Raw genomic sequence first — 23,369 nt, 5'->3', positions numbered from 1 at the left:
ACAGCTGTGGACATTACATGTCAAAGATGTGGAATGCGTTGGAGGAACATCCAGTCGAAAGAACGTTACCAGTTGGTAAGTAACTTGTTCTCCTCTTTGTGTTTTGCACATGCGTTTTGTATCCAGCCAGTATATCATCTGTGGCCCAGAAAAAAATCTCTTTCGGCCTTGTGCTACCTGCGGCCTGACGAGTCTTCGATGTGGATGGCCATACAGACTGTCTCTACTGTCTGCACCCTCATCTTTCAGCGATGCTTGCGAGATATGCCATGGGTTTGAGTAGAAGACTTTGAAAGACCGTAACCGCCAGCTCATCTGTTGGCTAACCGAGGGCACTTACCCGGCGTTGGAAGTGGGTTCGACCCGGGGAGCCAGTCTTTGGTGAGGGCGGAGAAGGCCCCTGAGCACCGTCAAGCGGTGTCGGCGGTATTCCCCACGAAGAAGCGGCAGACGGAGTTGCCTACATCAGAGGTGGGGAGAGGTAGCAAGTCTTCTACGTCCAGATCGCATCATTCGAAGGGGGAGAGTGGCTCCTCGCTATCAAAGTCAGATCAGCCTAACAAGTCCAAAGGGTCTGGTGGTAGGCCCGAGAAGGCTAAGGTGTCGGACAAGGGACAGGCGAGGCCGAAGGAATCTTCCTTGAAGCACTCTGCTAAAGATCATCATAGGTCCTCATCCAGCCGGGATTCATCGAAACACAGTTCTGGTTCTTCTTCTAGAAGGTCCGGGTCACCAGTGAAGACTACGACCGTGGAGCCCGCGGTCCCGACGACAAGAGCGTCAACGGATGTTCCCTCATCGACGGGGGCGGTGCGTTTTTGTTTTACCGTCGTCGACAGTGGTGTCGGTGGCTGCGTCCATGACTGTGACTGATAGTGGTCCGCTGTTGTCATCGACACAGATGGATTCGGAAGGCTTGTTGCCAACGGGTGGGCCGTGGCAGCCGACCGGCTTTGAGCCCATGCTTCCGGTGGACATGCTGCCTCAAGAACCGGCAGCATATTCAGTTTCCTCAGGGATGGAAGAGGAACATGAGCCACTTTTCGATCCATCGGCTCTGGTTCTGCCGAGTGCGCGGACGTCTATGTTGAGTGGGGTAGGGGCTGGGCTACCCCTTTACCCGTTGGTTAATCCACAATCCATGCCATCCTTGCAGGTGCTCAAAACGCTCCAGTCCTTGTTGGGGCAACTAGATGCAAGACTGCCACCGCCTACGAGTCCGTCGCTTTCGGTGGTTGGAAGTATGCCTAGTGAGGCCCCTACGAAGTCACCTCCGCTATGGTTGCCATTGCTGTTGCCGGTGGGGTTGGACCTCCACGTGATACCTTGTCGACAGTGTCTTTGTCGCCAGCGAGGGACGATGCCTGGGATACGGATCCTGAGGTGGAACCGCCAAGTAGCCCATCACAACCATCTCTGCCGGATGATATTGGGGCGTTCCATGCCATGATGGCGAAGGTGTGTCAGGAGTTTGGGCTGGTTCCTGCGGAAGAGTGTAAGGACTGCTTTCTCTTCGACCATATGGGTAAACGACAGAAGGCGGTCTTCTCGGTTCCGATTCTCAACCATGTGTGGCAGGAGGGCTTGCGCACGATGCACCACCTGTTTTTTGAGCCTTCGGTGAAGGGCCGTCTAGAAAAGAAATTCAAGGCTCCTGAGTCAACCCCCAGATGTCTTGTGTCGCAGCCCGTGCCCGAGTCTGTGGTTTCGGCGGCAGGTAGCCATAAGGCCCGAAGCCAACACAAATGTGTCACGCCCCAGGACAGTGAAGCCAGGGAAGAAGGTCCTGACGGTACGGTCTACTACAGTAAAGGCTGCAAATTCCTTGCCCATTATGGCCAGATATGATTGGGAAATGTGGCACAGGCTAGCCCAGATTCTCGATCATCTTCCGCAGCAATGCTGTTGGTTCGAGAGGGGGAGGAGACCGCTAACCACAGCATCAATATTGCAGTGGACCTGGCGGAGTCGGGGTTTAAGCAAATCAATAATGGTGTGGTGCTCCGACACGGGGGGCCTGGCTGAAGTGTACAGATTTTCACCCTGAAGTCCAGTACAAGGTCATCGATATGCTCTGTGAGGGTGAACACTTGTTCGGGGAAAAGAGATGAGGCCCTGAAGGGGATGAAAGAGGATACTGAGACGGCAAAGTCTTTAGGTTCCCTGCAGAGTAGCTGCCCTTTTCGTTCCTCTGTCTTTTCGTGGAGCCTCTGGTAATGCCTGGTTTGCCTCCTCCAGAGATAGAAGTTACGGGTGCTCCGGCTACTCGTCGCAAGGCTATCAGCGCTCGGTCCATTCGGCTCAGAAGAGCAGAGACTTTCAAGCTCAGCACAAGAAAGGTTCACAAGCCTCGGCTGCTAAAGGGAGACAGTCCAATTCTCAACAATGACTGCCATATGGGCAAACTGCTGGTGGGGCAGGGTGGCGAACCATGTCGACGAGTGGCAATTTATAACATCAGATCGCTGGATGCTGGATACAGTACTTCTTGGCCACTCGGGAGTATCGGCGTCCTCCGGTGCCTATTCCGTCAATGTAAGTGGCGCAGCCGCATCTTCCAGTCTTGCGGCAGGAGGAGGTACTCATGCTAGCGAAAGGGGCGCTAGATCCAGTTCCAGTCGTGGAGTAGGGGCATTGGATGTACTCCCAAAATTTAGTCGTGAAGAAACCCAACGGCAAGTGGAGGCATATTCTAGATCTTCGGGCAGAAGTCTCTGCAACGCCTGAAGTTCAAGATGCTCACACTTCAGGATGTCATCCGCTCGGTGCAACAGGGTGAGTCCCTGGCATCGTTAGATCTGCATGACGCCTATTTTCACATCCCGATGAGGCAAAAGCACCACAAGTTCCTGCGTTTTGTGGTTGGAGAGGATCGTTACCAGTTCCTGGTCCTCCCGTTTGGCCTGCAGTCCTCCCTCAGGATGTTTACGAAGTGTCTGGCTCCGGTGGCTGCCTTCCTCCACAGGGAGGGCCATCATGTGTACCCCTAACTGAACGATTGGTTGGTAAGGGGTTGGTCTCCGGACCGGGCAAGGGAGTCTCTCATGGCGACTATGGGCCCGTTGCAACGGCTGGGATTCGCCGTCAACTTAGAAAAATCCTATTTGACGCTGTCCAGGGAATTGGTGTTTCTCGGGGTGCAGTTTCTCACCCAAGACAACCTGGTGAAGCCTTCCAGCGAGAGAGTGGTGAAGTTGCGGTCCAAAGCTGGCGAGTGGGGATGGGGTACAGTGATCTCGGTTTGAACTTACATGTCGCTGTTGGGGGCCATGGCGTTGTGTATCCCGCTCCTTCCAAACTGCCGTCTGTTCATGAAACCAGTGCAGGAGTTCCTCGCAGACAGGTGGTTGCAGAGTCGAGGGGTGTGGACAGACAAGCTGGTGGTCGACATGGGGTTGGTGGAAGCCCTTCGGTTGTGGACTTGCGCAGACAATCTTGTGCGGGGCATGCCCCTGCTTGAAACGGAGTTTCAGTTCACGATCATGGCAGACGCTTCCCAGGCGGGGTGGGGTGCGCACCTCGACAAGTCGCAGGTGCGGGGCCTATGGTCTCGGGAGGAGATGTTGTTGCATATCAATGTGCTCGAATTGAGAGCGGTGCACTGGGCCCTGAAATCGTTTCTCCCGCTCATCGGAGGAGCAGTGGTGAGGGTGTTGATAGACAACACCACCACAATGTTCTAATTGAGTAAGCAGAGCGGCACGCATTCCCGAGTCCTGTTGAAGGAGGCGCAGGAGGTTTGGCATTGGTCTCTGGCACAAGGGATCCATATTTTAGCTTTCCATCTGCCAGGGGCTCTGAATGTTCAGGCAGAGATGCTAGTCAGCTGCACGAGGGGCGACTGAAGACGCAGCAGGTGGCAAGAATCTTCCGATGGTGGGGGTCTCCCCCGATAGACTTTTTCGCTATGATGGAAAACAAACCCTGGCTGGAATTTGCCAGCAGAGGGGCTCATCCGGAGTCAGTGGGGGAAGTATTCTCATTCCTGTGGGCGGACCTCTTCACGTATGCGTTTCCCCCGTTTCCACTGATTCAGATGTCCATCCAGTGGTTACGGAAGTACCGGTACAGGGTGATCTTGGTAGCACCGTTCTAGCCCAGGCAGACATGGTTTTCAGATCTCCTTCACCTGCCAGTGGAAGAGCCGTTTCGTCTCGGGGCAGACCAAGATCTCTTGTCTCAGGACGACGGCACAGTGTCGTATCACGATCTGGTATCCCTCAGCCTGGCGGCGTGTCTCCTGACCATTCCGAGTTCAGTCATTTAGGTATCTCCCGGGAGTGTCGCCGTATCTTGGATGTGGCAAGAGCTCTTTCTACCAACGTATCATATGGTCGAAAATGGACACGATTCTGTGCCTGTTGTGAGGGTCAGCCAGAGGTACAGCCGTTGGACATCTCTCCGGCCCAGGTTCTCCCGTACTTGTTACATCTTGCGCAGGGGGCCCTGGCGTTATCATCCATCAAGGTGCATTTGGCGGCCATTTCTAGGTTCACGAGTCGACTCCATGCTGCTCCTCTGTTTAGTGATCGCTTGGTTAAACATTTTTTGAAAGGACCGTTTTGGACATTTCCCCCGGAGAAGCGGTTTGCACCGGTGTTGAGCCTCAATGTTGGTCTCTAATCTGATGAAACCTCTGTTTGAACCCATGTTGACGGCTTCTTTGAAGTTCCTCTCGTGGAAGGTTGCATTTCTAGTGGAAATCACCTCGGCCAGGTGGATGTCGGAATTGCAAGCACTGGTCATTAACCTGCCTTATCTGAGATTTCTGAGGGACCAGGTTGTCCTGGTTACTAACCCACACTTTATCCCAAAAGTGCCTCTGCATTTCACAAACTTGCTTCCTTTGACTTGCCCACAGTCTTTGCTAATGCTTCCAGGCCGGCAGAAAAGGCCCTTCATTCTCTGGACGTTAAGAGGGCACTGAAATTTTATCTGAACCGTACCCAAGACTTCCAGAAGTCAAAGCAGTTGTTTGTGGAGTTTGGTCCCTCCAACAATGGGCAGTCTATTTCCAAACAAGGACTTTCCCGTTGGGTCTTGTCTACAATTTCATTTTGTCACGCAAAGGCTGGCAAGCCTTTGAGGGGTACTCCAAAGGCTCATTCTACACGGTCCACGGCATCAACGGCGCTATGGTCTGGTATACCGCTTGTGGATATTTTCCAGGCGGCTTCCTGGGCAGTGCCGCATACCTTCACCAGGCACTACTGTCTGGGGCAGCAACATGTGGAAGATGTGCAGGTGGGACGGGTGGTCCTCCAACGCTTGTTTCAGTAAGGTAGGCCCCTCAGCTTCTGGGGTTTTCTATGTTACTCTGTCACTTGCTGGTTGTTTATTCTTATGCATGTAAAAAGGTGTCATTTTTTGGTTTGCCTTTGGTACACTGCCACACATTGGTGGTACTGCTATGTAATCTATTCACAGCATGTGAATCCATGAAAGATCCAATGCTGGAGAAGGTAGTAGTTTCTTACCTGTAACTCCATTTCTCCAGCGTTGGTATCTTTCATGGATTCACATGTGCCCGCCGGCCACCCCTGCAGGCAAACCTTGGTTCGGGTTCCCTCTACTTTGGAAGTTAAATGCTGAAGGGAAGCCGCACCGGCGGGGCTATTTATATCCAATGCCCTATTGGATATAAATCACCCAAAGAGAACATAGATGGGACACTAAAGTGTCAGTTTTCCATAGGAAAACGCTAAGTTAATGTTACTGATGTTTCCCAGCCTGACGACTGGGAATATTCACAGCATGTGAATCCATGAAGGATATCAACGCTGGAGAAATGGAGTTACAGGTAAGTAACTACTCCCTAGCTATGTTTTTATTGGTTTTACATGTTTTTACCGACTTTTTAAAATATTTTCTTTTTACTTTTTTTTAAATGGTCATTTTGGTCATGCATTTTTGTTTGACCAGAATTCAACTATTTTTTAAAATTGTGGGTGCCCCCCACTCCTCACTTGCTACCACAAGCCCTGCTTCCCCATGCCCCACCCCCTAAGTCTCTACCCCTACACACCCATATCCATTACAAACAATTGTTGCTTTCTAGTTGTACACAAGTGTACGACCAAAGTAACCACTTTAAAAAAAAACAAGGCGGAACAAACCTATGATACGAACTTGTTGTACATTTTATAAGCGTGTGCAGTTTTTGTCCTGCGCCCTTGAAACTGGTGATGGATTTGTGCTTAATTGGTACTATTGCTAGTACTACTAAATGTCCAACCTGTGAATGCCACAGATCAGGGGAAGATAATGCAGTTCGTTCTATTCTGTGGATGTTTCCTAAAACTGATTTTTCTGTTTTTGGAGGGAAGCATAACATCTTAACTGTGAAACAACAGCAATGTTATCTGCTTTTTTTTAGATTGGGTAAGCCGCCGGGAGGATGGACTTATTACCATCTCGGATGACTCGGATGAGGAAATGTCACTGGCGACCTGCACAATTGAGAAGCACGAAGATGATGAAGATGCAGATGATGTAGTCCTCCTTGAGGTCCGTTTCCTAAATACATTGTTAGATTTTTAATGTGATTTGTGTATCCTCCTCTTGAGAAGTGCTTGAGTGGCAATATTGAATAGTTTGTTGTAACACACTGTAACCATCACTGCCAATTATGCCCAGACCATCTATGTTCAACATCCAGTTACAAAAAGCTATTGCCTGCAGAGTACAGCTTAGTCACTTGCATTTGGGTTTGGTAGAGCATCGTAGTATTTAATATTGTTACCCTGGCAGGGACAGCGATTAGGTCCCCCCTCCCCCCATGCTCCCTGAATGGGCGGCCCACCAGGGTGTATACCAGTACGGAGGATGGCCAGTCACTGCCAACACGCCCTTCTCCCAGAGTGTGCATGGTACAGCTGTCCATTTCACAATGCCTGTCATCCTTTTTTCTGGCCAAAGTTTTCTTTTTTCTTAGGACAGCAACTCCCAGAGTGCACCTGGACACAGCCAAGAAACCCTGGACCAGAACAAGCGGAATTGAATAAAGAATAGAAATGAAATGCACTGGGATTTGTTTTGCCAAGCAGAGGTGAAACACAACACCGGACCTACGGGTCTCTGGCAAATGGTGAGGGAGTAGACCATGAACTGTGAAAAGTGATTGCAGGGAAGGAGGAGAAATCCTCCATAAACCGAATTGGAAGCAAAACTCACCAGCACATAATGAAATCCACAAGGAAAACTAGCATCCTGAGCAGTGGCTGCTTCCCTGCAAATGTAGATTGAAAATTGGGTGGGGTTAATGCCCTTTTTGAAGCCTTTCAGGGATAGCTCAGCCAGTGATTGGCCAAGGGGAAGCATGCGACTAGGGGCACCAATGGGAGCTGAGAGGATTGTTGGAAGGGGAGAGGCCGGGCTATAAAAGCCCAGCCGATACAGAGGAGATTGGACGCCAGGTGGAGTGGTGGGAAAATCTAGATACCTGGCAGAGGGCGGATAGTGGAGTGTAGTGTAGTGTAGTGTAGTGTTGCAGAGACTTGACGGTGTTCCGAGAGGGTTCAGGTCAGATGTGTAGTAGAGAGTGGTACAAGTTAAGTGTGGTGAGGGTGTGTAAAAGGTGAGTGAAGGCAAGGTGAGAGAAAGAGGGTGGTAACGGTAGGGGGGGTTTAGAAAGGGAGTGGAAGTGACATAACATGTATGATAGGAGAGTGGGGGAGAGTGACTGGTGATGACAGGAGTATTAGTGGGCAGTGCATAGAGAAGGGGGAAGGTAGTTGGGAGTGACAGATGCAAAGAGTGTGTAAGATGAGGAGACAGGAGTAGACTGGTTATTCAAAGAGGGAGATGCAGGTAGAGAGGAGGGAGAAAGATGTAGGTAGTACCAGGGTAGCAGAAGTGATGGGAGGGGGGGAGAAGTGAGGGGAGAATGAAAGGGGTACAGGTAAAGCCGGAACAAGGATCAGAGAGGAGAATGGATATGGGACAAGCCAGGGAGAGGGAGAATCCTGGTGACATTGGACAATTCAGCAGACCAGTGGTAGCCCTTAGAAGGTCCTGGTGGGAATCAGATGGAAAAGGTTGCTACCTTTAGGTTTCCCCATCAATGTTAGAAAGTCTTAGGTTATAGGGTTTTCTTACTTTAGAGTACATGGGGGGAATTGTTTGGGGTTTAGGGACTACTGGGCTATGGTGGCTGGAGCCCACGGGGAGGTCGAAAGAGCTGCAGGGACCACTTAGTTTCAACTGTCGCAGTCTTTCCAGACCAGCTCTGTAAAACTTCAATAAAACCTCCTTAAATCTATTCTTTGTGGATTTCTGAGGCCATCTGTAAAATGGCCAAGAAGTCATGTTATAATGCATTGAATGTTTATATCCAGTCCAACTTCCTATGGATTAATGATATATCCTGATCGCAAGGCAGTTTGCCAAACAAGCTATTGTGCAGTAAAGAATTAGAAATGTGCTGGGACCTCTGTCCTATTGCATGCCTACTGCGATCTTGCAACTGTTTCTCCTGCTCGTGGCTATTTGGTATATTTAGCAACATGTGGCTGTTCTTTACTTTTATTCAGGCATTCTTTACAACTTCCTCCTGAAACTGGTCCTTCACCTTTTGCTGTAAAAACCGCCTTCAAGAGATGCATACCAAGTTCTAATGTTGCACCTAGAGTGTATTCACTGCCATGTGACTAATCACACTTGGCTAGACTGCATTTTATCTTTTAAACTAGATTTTGCTGTGGCCTTCTTTGGGGTTTTGTATTCCAAAGAATCACCAGCAGTTTGTCTTTGAGCTGCATAGACAGACCACAATGGCCTCATGTTAGTCCACCCCCCGCCCCAACCAGGAAATCTATAGGAAAAGAATAGAGCCTCCTGACCATCAGAGAAGAGCCCTTTTGAGCAAGAATTTGTCAGCATGGACTGACCTACAGGGGGCTACCTATAGAGGAGCGGAATGCTTAACACAGTGACACTGTACTCTGTGCTGCTCTTCTAATACATACATTCCCTCCACAGATTCCTTGTCTTTGGAAATCCCATTCAGACAGATTGGATCTGAAATATATTTCCTGACGAGCGTCAAGTGGTTTTGTGGATCCAAGACCTGCTCCACCGTGGAACTGTGTCTCACTTTTGCACCGGAGGTTATGCCATTTGCATATTGCCTGGAGTGCCAGCACCATTTTCCGCAGGGGGGTCGGGGGGTCAGGGGGCTTGGCTTTTTTCCATGGTCAACACAGGAACCTTTGTTCATAGGAACAGCGTATTGATGGTTTTTCATCATGTCACACCTCTACTTTAAGCCTTGTGCTAACCTACCATACCAGTCTTCGATATGCACCTCTCATTTGTATGTTGCCTTGGGAATGATCATGACACAGAGGAGTGTGGATCCTGTCAATCGATGCGAAAATAGAGCACACTCTAAAGCTTGTTATGGCTTATAGTAAAAAAAAAAGCTGCCCCTGAGAGATCGATTTAGGAGCATCTGTTGACTTAAAGCTCAGCACTTGAGATGTTGGCTCTGTAATGCTTCTCCTGGACCCAGGAGCATGTGGGGAGGGATTGTTTTCCTTCTCCTTTTGTGTGCTTGCTGCATGTGTCTTATTATTGGTATTTCGGATCAAGACCTAATCTTTGAATTGTCTCTTGACTCTTTGTATTAGTTCCTGCAACTCATCAGATTGTGACTTTTGCTTTCTTTCCTAGAGCTGCATTTCTTTGGCTCTCGTCTGATTCTCATCAATGTTTTTGGGGTTTATTTGTTGAAACAGTTTTGTATTAGGTTTTGGTTTTCTGGACCTTTATTCTGATCTGGTTTCTCTTTTAGGATATTTATCCACAAAGCTTCTCTGGCCTTTTTCTGCTTTCAGCCAAGGGATATTGCTCCCCACCTTCCAGTATTGTTATCCCTTTCTCATTATTTGATTTCCCAGAGTTGTATTGGTTCCTTTCTTATATTGAGACAGTTCAGTCTGTAATTTTCTTTCCAAGTTCTTTTCCCTATTACTGGGGCGAACTTCGATTGGTAATCCACTTCTGTGTTTCCCTTTTTGGGGCTGCAATGTTATGTTATAGAAACTTAAAAAGCACACGTACACCCGGTGGCATTTTGGCGCTGACGAATGGAAGGAGGACAAGTAACATAACCACGGCAGAAAAACCCAGCTAAAAGAGTAGTTTTCAAAAGTCTGTCGAAGGAGAGGTGAGCTTCAGTAGCACGAAGAGCAATGGGAAGATCATTCCAAGCTCTTGCAGCAACCACAGAAAAGCCACAACCTCCCTTACGCGACACACTGTAGCGGGGGACTGCAACAAGAAGCGCAGATTGAGATCTCAGCTGATGGCTCGGGACGTATTGAACGAACTTGGCTTGAAGGTACTCGGCCTCCATGCCATTAAAGGCACCATGCACCAAACGCAAAGATTTAAACAAGATCCGACTGGCAACAGGAAGCCAGTGCAGTTTCCTTAGCAGAGGGGAAAGGTGGGATCCAAAAGGAGGGTGAAGTATGGAGCGGGCAGCCGCATTCTGCAGTAGTTGAAGCCTTTTAATCAAGTAGAGTGGTTGCGCCAAGTAAAGGGAATTACAATAATCAAGGGTGCTTGGAACCAGAGCTGCCAACACTGGTGCCTGGCATTCGATCATCTTCTCCCTTGTGTTAAGACGGTTCAGGTTTACTTTCAAGCCTTTTCCATTTTCACTGAGACGAATATCCTGTTTCATGTCTACATTTGACCTACCACGTTCCCCGTTGCCTTCCTGGTTCTTAGTGAATGTCTGCCTGATTCTCACGGACGTTGGCTTCTCTCTTTTCCTCTGGGCTCGCTTCCTGCTTGTGTTTACTGTTGTCTGTTCGTCGATGCTTGCTCTCGCCACAATTTCTGTCGCACTGGATAGTAGAGTCCTTGACTGCGATTACGCCCCAGCAGCATCCCCAGTGTTGCAAGGGTTGCCAGACCACCACAATACTTTTGTGGTAACGCCACAACCAATTCTCTGACTCCTGTCAGCTTCGCTTCTCTGTCTCTTGCAGATGCTGGATTTCCAGCATTTGGTTTGCTGCCTTCAGCTGCTCAGGATTTCGCAGGCTCAGTGTTCATCTCCAGCTTTGCCTCCTCTTGGCCTTGTGTCATCGGGGGGCCTTTCCTTGATTCGGTACGTGTTCCTCTCTCTCTAACTCTGATGAATATTCATCCTTTAATCCACATGTCACAGTGGATTGCTGCTTTCCATTTAAAGGGCCACCCTCTTTCTCCTATATGATGTAAGCCTTCTCTTTAATTCAGTTTTGGAACTTGTGTTTAGTATGATGGACAGTCCCATGTATGCCATCATGTGTCTAGGGAGTTCCTCACGGGAAAAGGAGTCCTTGTCCCCTAAGGGGGAGTCTCTCCTCGTGAGGTCCCAGTTGCTTCGACCCCTAGGGAGGTTGTTACAGAGTGGGTTCACTTGCCTAGCCTCAGAGAGGGGGGTTCCCCTTGGGGACAAGGGATGAATTCCCTTGAAAGACCGTTTTGGGCATCATAAATCCTGCATCCCCATTTGCAACGTCCAGGATATGTTTGGGAAATTATAAGACTTGGTACCATATGCCGGGGCCACGTATTGCCGCCTCATCTCCCCACCCCTCTTACTGCTGCGGTGTACATCATTCGCTTTAGCGCCACAGAAATGTTCTTTGAAAATAGTGTCAGTGGCTCGCACAGAGCACATTTTGTCAACTTCCATCGAGGAGGAGTCCTATCGGGAATGCAGGTACACCTCCTTAAGAACGTTTTGCTTTAAATTTTTTAGGGGGATCCACCTTATGTTTTTCAGGCTGGCACAACTTAGTGAGTCAGAATCGGTGGAATCTTTACTTCAGTTTGCCTTGCGTGAAGCAAGTTGTCTTGGCAGCTCTCCTGATTTCAACATCGGCATGTCGGCTGTGGTAGCAGGGGCAGTAGATGCCTAGCACCAGGTTGCACTGTCTGAGGCAGTCAAGACCCAAGCCATCGCTGACATTTTGCAGCAAAAATTTGGCAAGATCATATTACTCCAAATTAGTGACACAAGCTGACAAATTAGCAGCGTCGGCACCATCATTGGAGAAGGACATGGCACAAAAACGTAGAGTTGGGTCTTTAGACCAGGTCTTCCTTAGTGCACACCGGAACAGAAAGTTATTTTTCAGTCTACCACAGCGAGTTGCAGTCGCACTGCCTTCCCTTCAGCGCCACCTAATATGGAGTTAAAAAAAATAATAATAAATAAATGTTGGGGGAGAAAGGTGTTTGGTTTGGGTAGCTTGGCGTTATACAGCCTTAATGTGCCTTGCATCTTAACTCTATGCACCCATTCCCTGTGGGTAGCAGCTGAGGTGCTTGGCCAACACCTCCTAATCCTGAGGTGGCGGGCCAAGCCCTCCTCATCCTGCCCATGCATTCAGGGGCCAAACTAGTAGATGGTGCACAGCAGACCATGAAACCTCTTTTTGAGACTGGCTTCAACACAACAGTTTTTGTGGGTCATGCAATGGGCACAAGTACGCTCTTGAGTTGACACTCCTGAATGATAACAGCAGATTCTGCTCTTTGCAGGCAAACGTTCTTGACATGCTTTTTTTATTCGGATTTGTTTGGGACCCCGGCTAATAGAAGCCTGGAGAATCTGCATAATGTCAAACTGCATAGTCCTTGGACTTGGTCGCTGCCACAGCTTCATATTTTCCCAGCAGCTGATACATGCCTTAGAGGGAAAAGATTAAGAGGTGTGTATTTGCTCAACAACGTCAAAGCAGACCTAGTTGACACAGATGGCCTAAAGAACAGTCAACTTCCAGAGATGGTTCAAGGGTCTTCGTTGAAATCTTTGGCAGGGCGCTAATAGCCGTCACTGGCTCTTGTCTTAAGTAAGCAGTTCCCACCCTAGCCCAGACTTCCCTATTTCCCTGGTTAGTAGATGGCACTACTATCTAAATAACACCTGACTGGCAGTAAGGGCATAAAGGCTATTGCCTTGTCTATCTAAAGTCCCTTAGGGACTTTCGAGTTTAGACCTACTCTAACGTTCAAGTTAGTTCTGAGGGATTTTTAGGCATTTGCCTTGCAGACATTCATGCCCTGCTCTTCATTTCACACCCTGTTCTGCCTCTCCCTACATCTCTACTCTTTCTCTTCTGGCTTCTCTTCCCTCCAACTCCTCCTGCCTGTTCTCCCTTCTTGTCCTATGCCTTCCATCTCTTTCTCTTTCTACAGCCTATGGTTTTGGCTTGCAGCCCCGTGCTGTACACTTATGCCTATAACATTCTGTGCACCCATAGTAATGTTGCACTTTACCTATTTGTACCTGCATACTTGATGTAGCCCCCCGCACCATGAGGTTAGGCTTTCCCAATCTGTGCACCCATACTAATGTCCCATCTTACCTACTTGTACCTGCATTATTGATGTAGCCCCCCGCACCATAAGGTGAGGCTTGACTAGTCTGTATACATGCACCTATTCTGTTTGTAATCCATATGCGTACTCACACTTGTCTAATGTACTATGCACTGTAACTAGCGCCTAGATGCCCCTGGATTTGTGTGCTGAAATAAATGCAAAAAAAAACAATATATACACCCTCAAATGTTAACTCCTCTTACTTCCTCTCTACTCACTACTACTGCCCCTCTTGACACGACTACTGTTAGGAAGGATTTCCCTAAGGTGCCATTTTCCCTCCATTTATGTACCCCCCCCCCCCCAAACTTTTTGCTTTTGTTTGGCTTACCTAACTTGACTTACCAGTGGAGCACAGCCTTCAGCTGCACTCCCCTGGGCTTTTGCTCATTTGTGGGGAAACGGGCACGCCCTTTAGGCTGTCAGTACTGGGAAACGTGTTTCCCTTATTCTTTGACACGGTTGCCATTTCTTAGTAACTTTTTATATATGTGCCAAGTACCTTACAGTACCGTTTGATGGCCCTAGCCACCCTTTAAACTATTTTTACTTTGTTTTTATGGATTATACTGTGTTAACCTTGTTTGGCCTGAGACTGTGTCCAGTGGCGAAAAAGGGCTGTACCATGCAGACTTTTGTTCTGTCCTTTCACCCACCATGTTGTCCCTTTGCATTCGCCCGTGTCCAGAGATCCGGGTATTCCTTATTTAGGCATGCAGCCTCCCGCGAAGACCGTAATCATTCGCAGGCTCCTGCATGTCACATTTGCTGGTGCCCAGGAAGAGGGTTGGGACTATCTGATCCCAATCCACACTACTGGTGCCAGTATGTCTGATAGGCCTGAAAGACTGGAACCACGATTGCTCCACGCCTGGCGGGTATGTAAGAGAGCAGATCTTCATTGGTTACCCTAGATTTGATTTCAAAACGGATCTTGGATAAGAGAAGGGGCTCCTCATCTATTCCAGGTTGATCACCTGAAGTTCACACAACTACAGAAGGAGCCAAGTATCCTGAACGAAAGAGCAGATCTGTGGAACTGCCGCAGACGTGCTGGAAGGTTTGGGAACCTGACCCTGCTGTTGTCGCGTTGGACCCCTGCTTTTGTATCGTTCCAAGAAGGCCTGCAAGGGCGATTCGACCCTTTGGGGTAGAGGGACCAACTACTCTCGGCCCCTCCTGCTTACCCTCGCAAAGAGCCTCTTCAGAAGTGTTCCTGGGCCATCCAGCGAATTATCCTCGCTTCGATGGGTCGCAATTTATGAGTGTGCCAAAATGCGAGCATTTGCAGTCCCTGTGTTGACCCACTATGGTAACTGTTGCTGAAAGTGCCTGCAGACCTGTCCCCCCTGTTAACCCCCACTCCGTCCTGAGACGTGCTGCACCGGAACTATCCATCTCCTTTCTACGAGAGCTGAGAAAAGCCTACTGTCCCACCATAGATTATCGTCCCATCCCGCAGCCGCTGAGAGCCGGAACGTCCTTTAACTGCAGGGGTGAAATCTACTAGTGAATTGGATTAGACTGGCAAAGTTTGGCCTGGACTGTCGAGGGTCGTTGAGTACTTGCATCACTTGCATGTGGCCCCGTGGCACATACATCTATTTTTACGCATGAGAATCCCTAAAAAGATGCTCTCCTTAGCTGGGTTAGCCTGCTCTCCCTAGGTGTTCCTGAACTCCGAAAGTCACTCTATCTGCAAGGGTAGACCCTCCATAAGGAGTAGGGCTTTATTCTTCATTGCCTCAACCCCCTTCCTGAATCGCTACAGCTCCCTGAAAAGAACCCACTTTTCACTTTAGGCACGACCGCGCATTGTTAACGCACTGCTGTACTTTGAGCATAATGCTCCTAACGTCTTAGGGCTGGACTGCATAAGATGGGGATTGACTTCAAAGAACTGCCAAATGCGGTATCTGTGTTGAACGTACCTCTTCTGTTGCATGTTGTGGTTCTTTTCTCCCCTTTCATCTGCATTATGCTAAACTCATTTTATTTATATGTTAAATAGTGCAAAGCGTGTGCTAACTGTTTTATTATTATTGTGGTTCATGTGTGTTTAGTTATAAAGGCCTATAATAAATGTATTTCTAATATACATCTGTCTAAGAGTCATCTGTGGAGTTTAACTGTGTGCTGTTTTGGGCTTCCGATCACCCTCACCCCTCCTGAGACTTAGCCTTGACCGCCTGCCAAGCTACCATAGATTGGTCTGGTTTGTCAGAAGGTTCCCCTGTTCCACTAAACTAAGGTGGGCTCCTAAACCTCTGCCCACCAGGACAGAGTTTAGAAATCCATCTTAAATACTCTTGCCACTCCACCCACCCTTCTTTTCAGTCCCTCTCATTTCAATCTCGCAATCACCTTCCCCAGGCATGTCTACACTTAATCGAACACTTGCACGCACATTCAGCACACAGTACTACTTGCTCTCAACAATCAATATATCGCCCTTCTGTCTAAACCCCTCCAAACGCCAGTGCACTGCTCTTCCTCCTTCTGGTCTATTGGTTTGCCACCTCCTCCTCTGACCTCACCTGAATAACCCACATCTTCCTGTTTCCCCATCCCCCTCTTCCTTTCCTCACCTTCCCCCAGAAGCTCACTGTCTCCAGAGCTCTGGTTCTCTCTAGGTTGGACTATTGCAACAGCCTCCTTTTTAAATCTGCCTGTCTCTACTCTCCGCCCTCTGGAACTTATCCAGAACAGGACTGCAAGACTTGTCCTTGGCCTCAAGCCCAGGGGATGTATCTCTCCAGCACTGAAATCTCTCAATTGGCTCCTAGTGGCTGCAAGGATCAAGTTCAAGACCTTCTGCATTGTCCACAAGGCCTTCTGGGGCCTGGGACCTCAGTACCTCCCAACTCTCTTTCGGAAATATCTTCCTACTCAAGCTCTTCGCTTCTCCAACTCCTTGAGGGTCAGTCACTTCTCCAAGCAACGAGTTGGGGGGTAGATCTTTTTCTTCGGCGGGCACCTCCCTCTGGACCAGCTTCCCTGTCTCTCTGAAACGTGAGGAGAACCATCTCTGGTTCCGGAAGCACCTCAAGACCTTCTCTTTGCTTCTGCATTCTCTCTTCCTCTGCTGATCTCCTGTCAGATTCTGCACTGGTCACCTGGCTACCCTCCGAATTCGGGCCCAGGACACTGCCCGCCCAGTTGCACACCCGCACTGCCTCCTGGCAACCGCTGCAATTTGGGTCTATATCTGTGTAACCCTAAAGTCCCATGCCAACGATCTGCCAATCAGCGGTCTTTGGTCTCCATCGGAGTCCAAACTACACATCAACCTTTTGGAGCTGAGATCAATCAGACTGGCAGTGAACAACACATTGGCCATGTACTTCCTCAACATGAGAGGTGGTCTAGGGCCACTGCCACTGTGTAGAGGCAATGCAGCTCTGGTTCTGGGCAATACAAGAAGGAATCTCTCGATCGGCAGTTCACCTAGCCGGAGAGGAGAACACGGTGGTGTAATGCTCACCTGGTATCCACGGGGACGTTACTCGGCCTGTTCTGACCTCATACGACCTCAAACCCTTCCCTAGAGTCTACTCGACTGGAGACTGGGCCTGAAATACAGGATTGGTAGAGTTTAACTCCCTATTGTCTCTGTGTGCTTGAACCCCTTCTTCCCCGGGGTCCAACCCTTCCCTTTGATCCACAGCTCACCTTGTTTTCTTGGAAAGTGTGCTCTCCGTCCTGCTTTCAGCGCAGGGGCGCGTTGATTGATGCAGGCTCGTTGCTGCCTAGTTACTTCACTGGCAAGAGTCCGACAGGTAAGTATAATGAATCTTTTGAATAGTTAAATAACTTTGTTCCTTTCCTTCCTTAGATGATGGCCGGCATCCGGGGATGGCGACGTGCTGCTTGAGATGAGTAGCGCTGAAGGTGAGTGAGAGCGCGATGCAACCCTTTCGGATTTGTATTGAACGGAGTTCTTTTTCTGTGTCTTTTAGGTGCTGCGATGTTTTCAACATGGATGCCGGTTATGAAGAAGAAATGCGGTGAGTAAGCATGGTATGCGGCGCCTCTAGATGTTTCCACGCTAACCTGCAGTGTCTTTTCCCTCCTGCAGATGGATGAGAAGTTCCGGAGACAGAGTTCCCCCAGAGCGGCTGGGATTCAGTTAAGCGTTTGAAGCTTGTACAGTCTTTAAAAATAAGCAAAGATTTGCTGAATGCTTACTAATGCCTTTTTTCTGTTCTTTTCCCTTTTCCTTAGGAAGCGGCGTGCTGGGATGGGAATGACACCGCAGAAGATGCCCGCAGAACAGAAGAAGCAATGAATGATGAAAGAAAGCGCCGCAAGGTGAGGCTGTTCCTAACGGTGTTCTTGTTCTTGCAGGAGCTGAGCGCAGAAGAAAGATGCAGGCCTACTGGAGACCGTTCCGAACACGATGAGTGTCACGCTGCAGGTGCAGAAAACACACAGCATGTTTCTCAGCCTGGGCGTGGCTTAAATAGTCTCTGGGTATCCCAGGTGTCTCTGGGCTGAACCACATCCAAAAGACTAGACGGCACATGCAGTTCTGAGAACCGAAATATGTGGGGGCATCCATCTTGTCCCCATCAATGCACTACAAGTCCAATCCCCAATGTTATCCTATGGGAGTGAGTGAGTCTGGTGCCACAAGCGCCAAGTCTGACTCCAAGTGGGTCTTTGGAGGGATGGAGAGGCCCTTGAGGGGCCATGTAGGTGATTGTGGCCTGGCTCCAGCCTCACATCTTGGAGGGCTGGGGACATGAGGGGCAGGAATCATGACAGGTGGCGGACGCTCTGAGCAGGCAAATCACAGTCTCCCACGAGTGGGAACCCCTCAAGTGGATCTGTTCGCGACCAGTGTCAATCAGAAGTGCAAACTGTACTGCTCCAAGGAATTTCCTCCAAGAGGAGAGCTCTAGGATACGGGTTTGTGGTGGACTGGCAGTTTCCACTCATGTATGAGTTTCCTGCAGTCCCTGTCATTCCTCATGTGATTAGGGGGTTGAGAAAGTTCGGGAAACTCATTATCCTAATTGCCCCGGATTGAGTTAGGAGGCGTGGTACCCGGACCTTCTGGATATGTCCATCTGCCCTCCAATACGTCTTCCACAAAGAGAGAACCTTCTCTCGCGAGAGGAGTGCCGGGTTCTCCGTCCAGAAGTCAAGACTCTTACAGGGTAATTCATAGAATTTCGCAGAAAAGTGTCGCAAGCGGCTGGCGCAGAGTGTCCGCGTGCGATTGACTGCGCCAGGCACGTGCGCTAAAACCGATTTCCGCGCACAGCGTATTCATGGATTTCATGCTCCCAAACCAGCCGTGGCGCAGAGTATCGCAGCGACCCTGCAGCAGCGCCAGTAACGCCCCCAAGAACGCCCTCGCGCAAGGAAAAGGCAGCAAAATCGCTAAATCATCGCAAAGGGCTGCGCTAACCCTGGACCAGTTTACAGGGCAGCCAAACAAGGAACGCAAAGCGGGTAACGTGCATATCAGGGGTACACGTGAAGTCATACACGCGATTAGCCAGGGTAAGTGTATTACAGGGGTACACGTGAAGTCATACACGCGATTAGCCAGGGTACGTGTATTACAGGGGTACGCGGGAAGTTTAACACGCGATTGGCCAGGGTACGTGTATCACAGGGGTACGCGGGAAGTTTAACACGCGATTAGCCAGTGTAAGTGTATTACAGGGGTACACGTGAAGTCATACACGCGATTGGCCAGGGTACATGTATTACAGGGGTACGCGGGAAGTTTAACACGCGATTGGCCAGGGTACGTGTATTACAGGGGTACGCGTGAAGTTATACACGCGATTAGCCAGGGTACGTGTATTACAGGGGTACGCGGGAAGTTTAACACGCGATTGGCCAGGGTACGTGTATTACAGGGGTACGCGGGAAGTTCAACACGCGATTGGCCAGGGTACGTGTATTACAGGGGTACGCGGGAAGTTTCACATGCGATTTGGCCAGGTACGTGTATTACAGGGGTGCGTGGGAATTATCACACGCGATTTGGCTTGGTACGTGTATTACAGGGGTGTGCGGGAATTATCACACACAATTAGGCTGGGTGGGTCCTCACAGGTGTTCCCTGTACACCCTCCACAGCCCCTGCAGGCAGCCCACAAAACAGGGGACTACCCTGCACACCTGCTCATGTCCCCCTGCACCCCCACCCCCCAGCAGTGCAGGGGCAGCCTCCACCAGGCCCCCACTCATGTCTCCCACCACCCCCACCCCCCAGCAGTGCAGGGGCAGCCTCCACCAGGCCCCCACTCATGTCTCCCACCACCCCCACCCCCCAGCAGTGCAGGGGCACCCTCCACCAGGCCCCCACTCATGTCTCCCACCACCCCCACCCCCCAGCCACCAGGGGCACCCTCCACCAGGCCCCCACTCATGTCTCCCACCACCCCCACCCCCCAGCAGTGCAGGGGCACCCTCCACCAGGCCCCCACTCATGTCTCCCACCACCCCCACCCCCCAGCAGTGCAGGGGCAGCCTCCACCAGGCCCCCACTCATGTCCCCTATCACCCCCACCCCCCCGCCACCAGGGGCACCCTCCACCAGGCCCCCACTCATGTCTCCCACCACCCCCACCCCCCAGCAGTGCAGGGGCAGCCTCCACCAGGCCCCCACTCATGTCTCCCACCACCCCCACCCCCCAGCAGTGCAGGGGCAGCCTCCACCAGGCCCCCACTCATGTCCCCTATCACCCCCACCCCCCCGCCACCAGGGGCACCCTCCACCAGGCCCCCACTCATGTCTCCCACCACCCCCACCCCCCAGCAGTGCAGGGGCAGCCTCCACCAGACCCCCACTCATGTCTCCCACCACCCCCACCCCCCAGCAGTGCAGGGGCAGCCTCCACCAGGCCCCCACTCATGTCTCCCACCACCCCCACCCCCCAGCAGTGCAGGGGCAGCCTCCACCAGGCCCCCACTCATGTCTCCAAACACCCCCACCCCCCAGCAGTGCAGGGGCAGCCTCCACCAGGCCCCCACTCATGTCCCCTATCACCCCCACCCCCCGCCACCAGGGGCACCCTCCACCAGGCCCCCACTCATGTCTCCCACCACCCCCACCCCCCAGCAGTGCAGGGGCACCCTCCACCAGGCCCCCACTCATGTCTCCCACCACCCCCACCCCCCAGCCACCAGGGGCACCCTCCACCAGGCCCCCACTCATGTCTCCCACCACCCCCACCCCCCAGCAGTGCAGGGGCACCCTCCACCAGGCCCCCACTCATGTCTCCCACCACCCCCACCCCCCAGCAGTGCAGGGGCAGCCTCCACCAGGCCCCCACTCATGTCCCCTATCACCCCCACCCCCCCGCCACCAGGGGCAGCCTCCACCAGGCCCCCACTCATGTCTCCCACCACCCCCACCCCCCAGCAGTGCAGGGGCAGCCTCCACCAGGCCCCCACTCATGTCCCCTATCACCCCCACCCCCCCGCCACCAGGGGCACCCTCCACCAGGCCCCCACTCATGTCTCCCACCACCCCCACCCCCCAGCAGTGCAGGGGCAGCCTCCACCAGACCCCCACTCATGTCTCCCACCACCCCCACCCCCCAGCAGTGCAGGGGCAGCCTCCACCAGGCCCCCACTCATGTCTCCCACCACCCCCACCCCCCAGCAGTGCAGGGGCAGCCTCCACCAGGCCCCCACTCATGTCTCCCACCACCCCCACCCCCCAGCAGTGCAGGGGCAGCCTCCACCAGGCCCCCACTCATGTCTCCCACCACCCCCACCCCCCAGCAGTGCAGGGGCAGCCTCCACCAGGCCCCCACTCATGTCCCCTATCACCCCCACCCCCCGCCACCAGGGGCACCCTCCACCAGGCCCCCACTCATGTCTCCCACCACCCCCACCCCCCAGCAGTGCAGGGGCACCCTCCACCAGGCCCCCACTCATGTCTTCCACCACCCCCACCCCCCAGCCACCAGGGGCACCCTCCACCAGGCCCCCACTCATGTCTCCCACCACCCCCACCCCCCAGCAGTGCAGGGGCACCCTCCACCAGGCCCCCACTCATGTCTCCCACCACCCCCACCCCCCAGCAGTGCAGGGGCAGCCTCCACCAGGCCCCCACTCATGTCCCCTATCACCCCCACCCCCCCGCCACCAGGGGCAGCCTCCACCAGGCCCCCACTCATGTCTCCCACCACCCCCACCCCCCAGCAGTGCAGGGGCAGCCTCCACCAGGCCCCCACTCATGTCTCCCACCACCCCCACCCCCCAGCAGTGCAGGGGCAGCCTCCACCAGGCCCCCACTCATGTCCCCTATCACCCCCACCCCCCGCCACCAGGGGCACCCTCCACCAGGCCCCCACTCATGTCTCCCACCACCCCCACCCCCCTGCCACCATGTGCAGCCCCCACCAGGTCCTCACAATGTGCGTAATGGTCAGCCTCCACAGCCAAAAAGCCCTACCAAGTAACCCATTCACCCACATGGAAATGGAAATCACATGTTACACCCCCAATGTTCATGAAGCAAATGAACCCATGTCCGTCACACACATATTTTCCAATTGAATGGGAAAACACACAACATGACATGCATGAAACCAATGAGATGAAACCACACAGTGAACAATGAAAAAAAAAATGTATTAGAAAAAAATACGAATGCTAAAGAAAGAAAACTAACTACAATGTAAATGTGAAAAAAGAAGCTGCATGTCCGCATAAAAACACAAAACTAGAAAATCTAATCCAAAAAATCTTGTCCAAAGTGAAATGTCAAAACTCTCCGTGCAACAAAGAACTATGTACAAAAATAACAAGGGTCCATCATCACAACAGAACTAAGGAAACCTCCTAAAAAACCTACCTAAATATCAACTATATACAAAAAGTGGAGCAGTGTCCGTCGACTCCAAATCATAAGAAAAAAAAAAGGAAACCTAAAACTAAAGAACTATATACAAAGGCGGCGGGCAAGTCCAGCGGCTCACTCTGTGGTGTTCCGGGCCAGGGCATCATCGAACTCCTGTTCGATGTCCCGGAGGCGGTCCAGTTCCATGGCCCCGAGGGTCCGCAGGGACGACGCCGTGTCCTCCTCCAACCCCCTGCGGATTGCCTCGAGGCACTCGGCCCGCCTCAGGGCCCTCCGCATGGAGTTCTCCGCCCTGACCATTGTGAGCCGCGCCTCTTCCGCCCGCCGCCGCTCCGCACCTATGGCGTGGCCCAACCGCTGCCACACGGAAGACACTCTCTGTCCTGGGTCCTCCTGCCCTCCGGCCGATGCCTGCCCCTCCGATGTCGAAGGCCCCGAGCCTTCATGGCTCCCACCATCTTGCTGCTGCTGCTGCTCTGCCTCTGCCCGTGCACTGCCTCCTGCTGCCTGCACATCCTCCGCCGGCTGGGGTGCAGTTGTTGATGTGGCCACCCCTGCTGGACGTCCGACTCCCGACTGTGGCAGGGATGCCTCCTCCACCAGCCTGGCCGCACTGTCAGAGGCAGCTCCACAGGGCACCCAGGTGACTGATGGGTGGGAAGATGGCACAGAGGACGACTGGCGCGTAGGGGGTCCAGTTGAGGAGGGGGTCGGAACAAGCCCCATCAGACGGAGGAATCCGGTCTGGGTGACCTGTCCCAGCAGGCTGACGTGGTCAACGAGCCATTCGAGATGACGTGCAGTCTCTCCATGAAAAGACTGCAGGTCACCTCGCATGGCCCGTTGACGCAACGCCACACCAGCCAGGACAGGCTCAACCCGGTCCTGGATGGCCACGTCCGCAGGCAGAGGAAGGCCAGTTGACGTCAGCTCATCCCCTGCCTGAAAACGGGTCTGGACGTAGGCATCCCTGCTGGTGCAAGATGATGCAGGGACAGGATCGGGGACAGGATTGCACACAGGCACCTCCGCGGCCGCCTGTGCTGCCTCCTGTCCCTGGTCCTGGACTGCACCACTAGCACCAGTGGGATCCCCACCTCCAGACCCCGTCTCTGGTGCTTGCGCGGCCCCCTCCTCCACCAAA

The 23,369-nt window shown here is 52.0% G+C and overlaps 1 protein-coding gene across 2 annotated transcripts in view; it reads left to right on the top strand.

Moving 5' to 3' along the window:
* LOC138567392 (E3 ubiquitin-protein ligase RNF216-like) overlaps positions 1 to 23,369 on the top strand; it is a 2,013,370-nt gene that overhangs the window by 173,526 nt on the left and 1,816,475 nt on the right. For both annotated transcript variants that reach the window (XM_069645556.1, XM_069645557.1), the window contains one exon: positions 6,377 to 6,507. In XM_069645556.1, coding sequence (XP_069501657.1) covers positions 6,377 to 6,507 — 131 coding nt within the window. The remainder of the gene's footprint in view (positions 1 to 6,376; positions 6,508 to 23,369) is intronic.

This window comes from Ambystoma mexicanum, chromosome 2p (genome assembly GCF_040938575.1).
Source record: "Ambystoma mexicanum isolate Mex_15411 chromosome 2p, UKY_AmexF1_1, whole genome shotgun sequence".
Classification (NCBI taxonomy): Eukaryota; Metazoa; Chordata; class Amphibia; order Caudata; family Ambystomatidae; genus Ambystoma; species Ambystoma mexicanum.
Note: the sequence above shows the minus strand (reverse complement) of the source record. Positions and strands in the feature narration are given on the sequence as shown.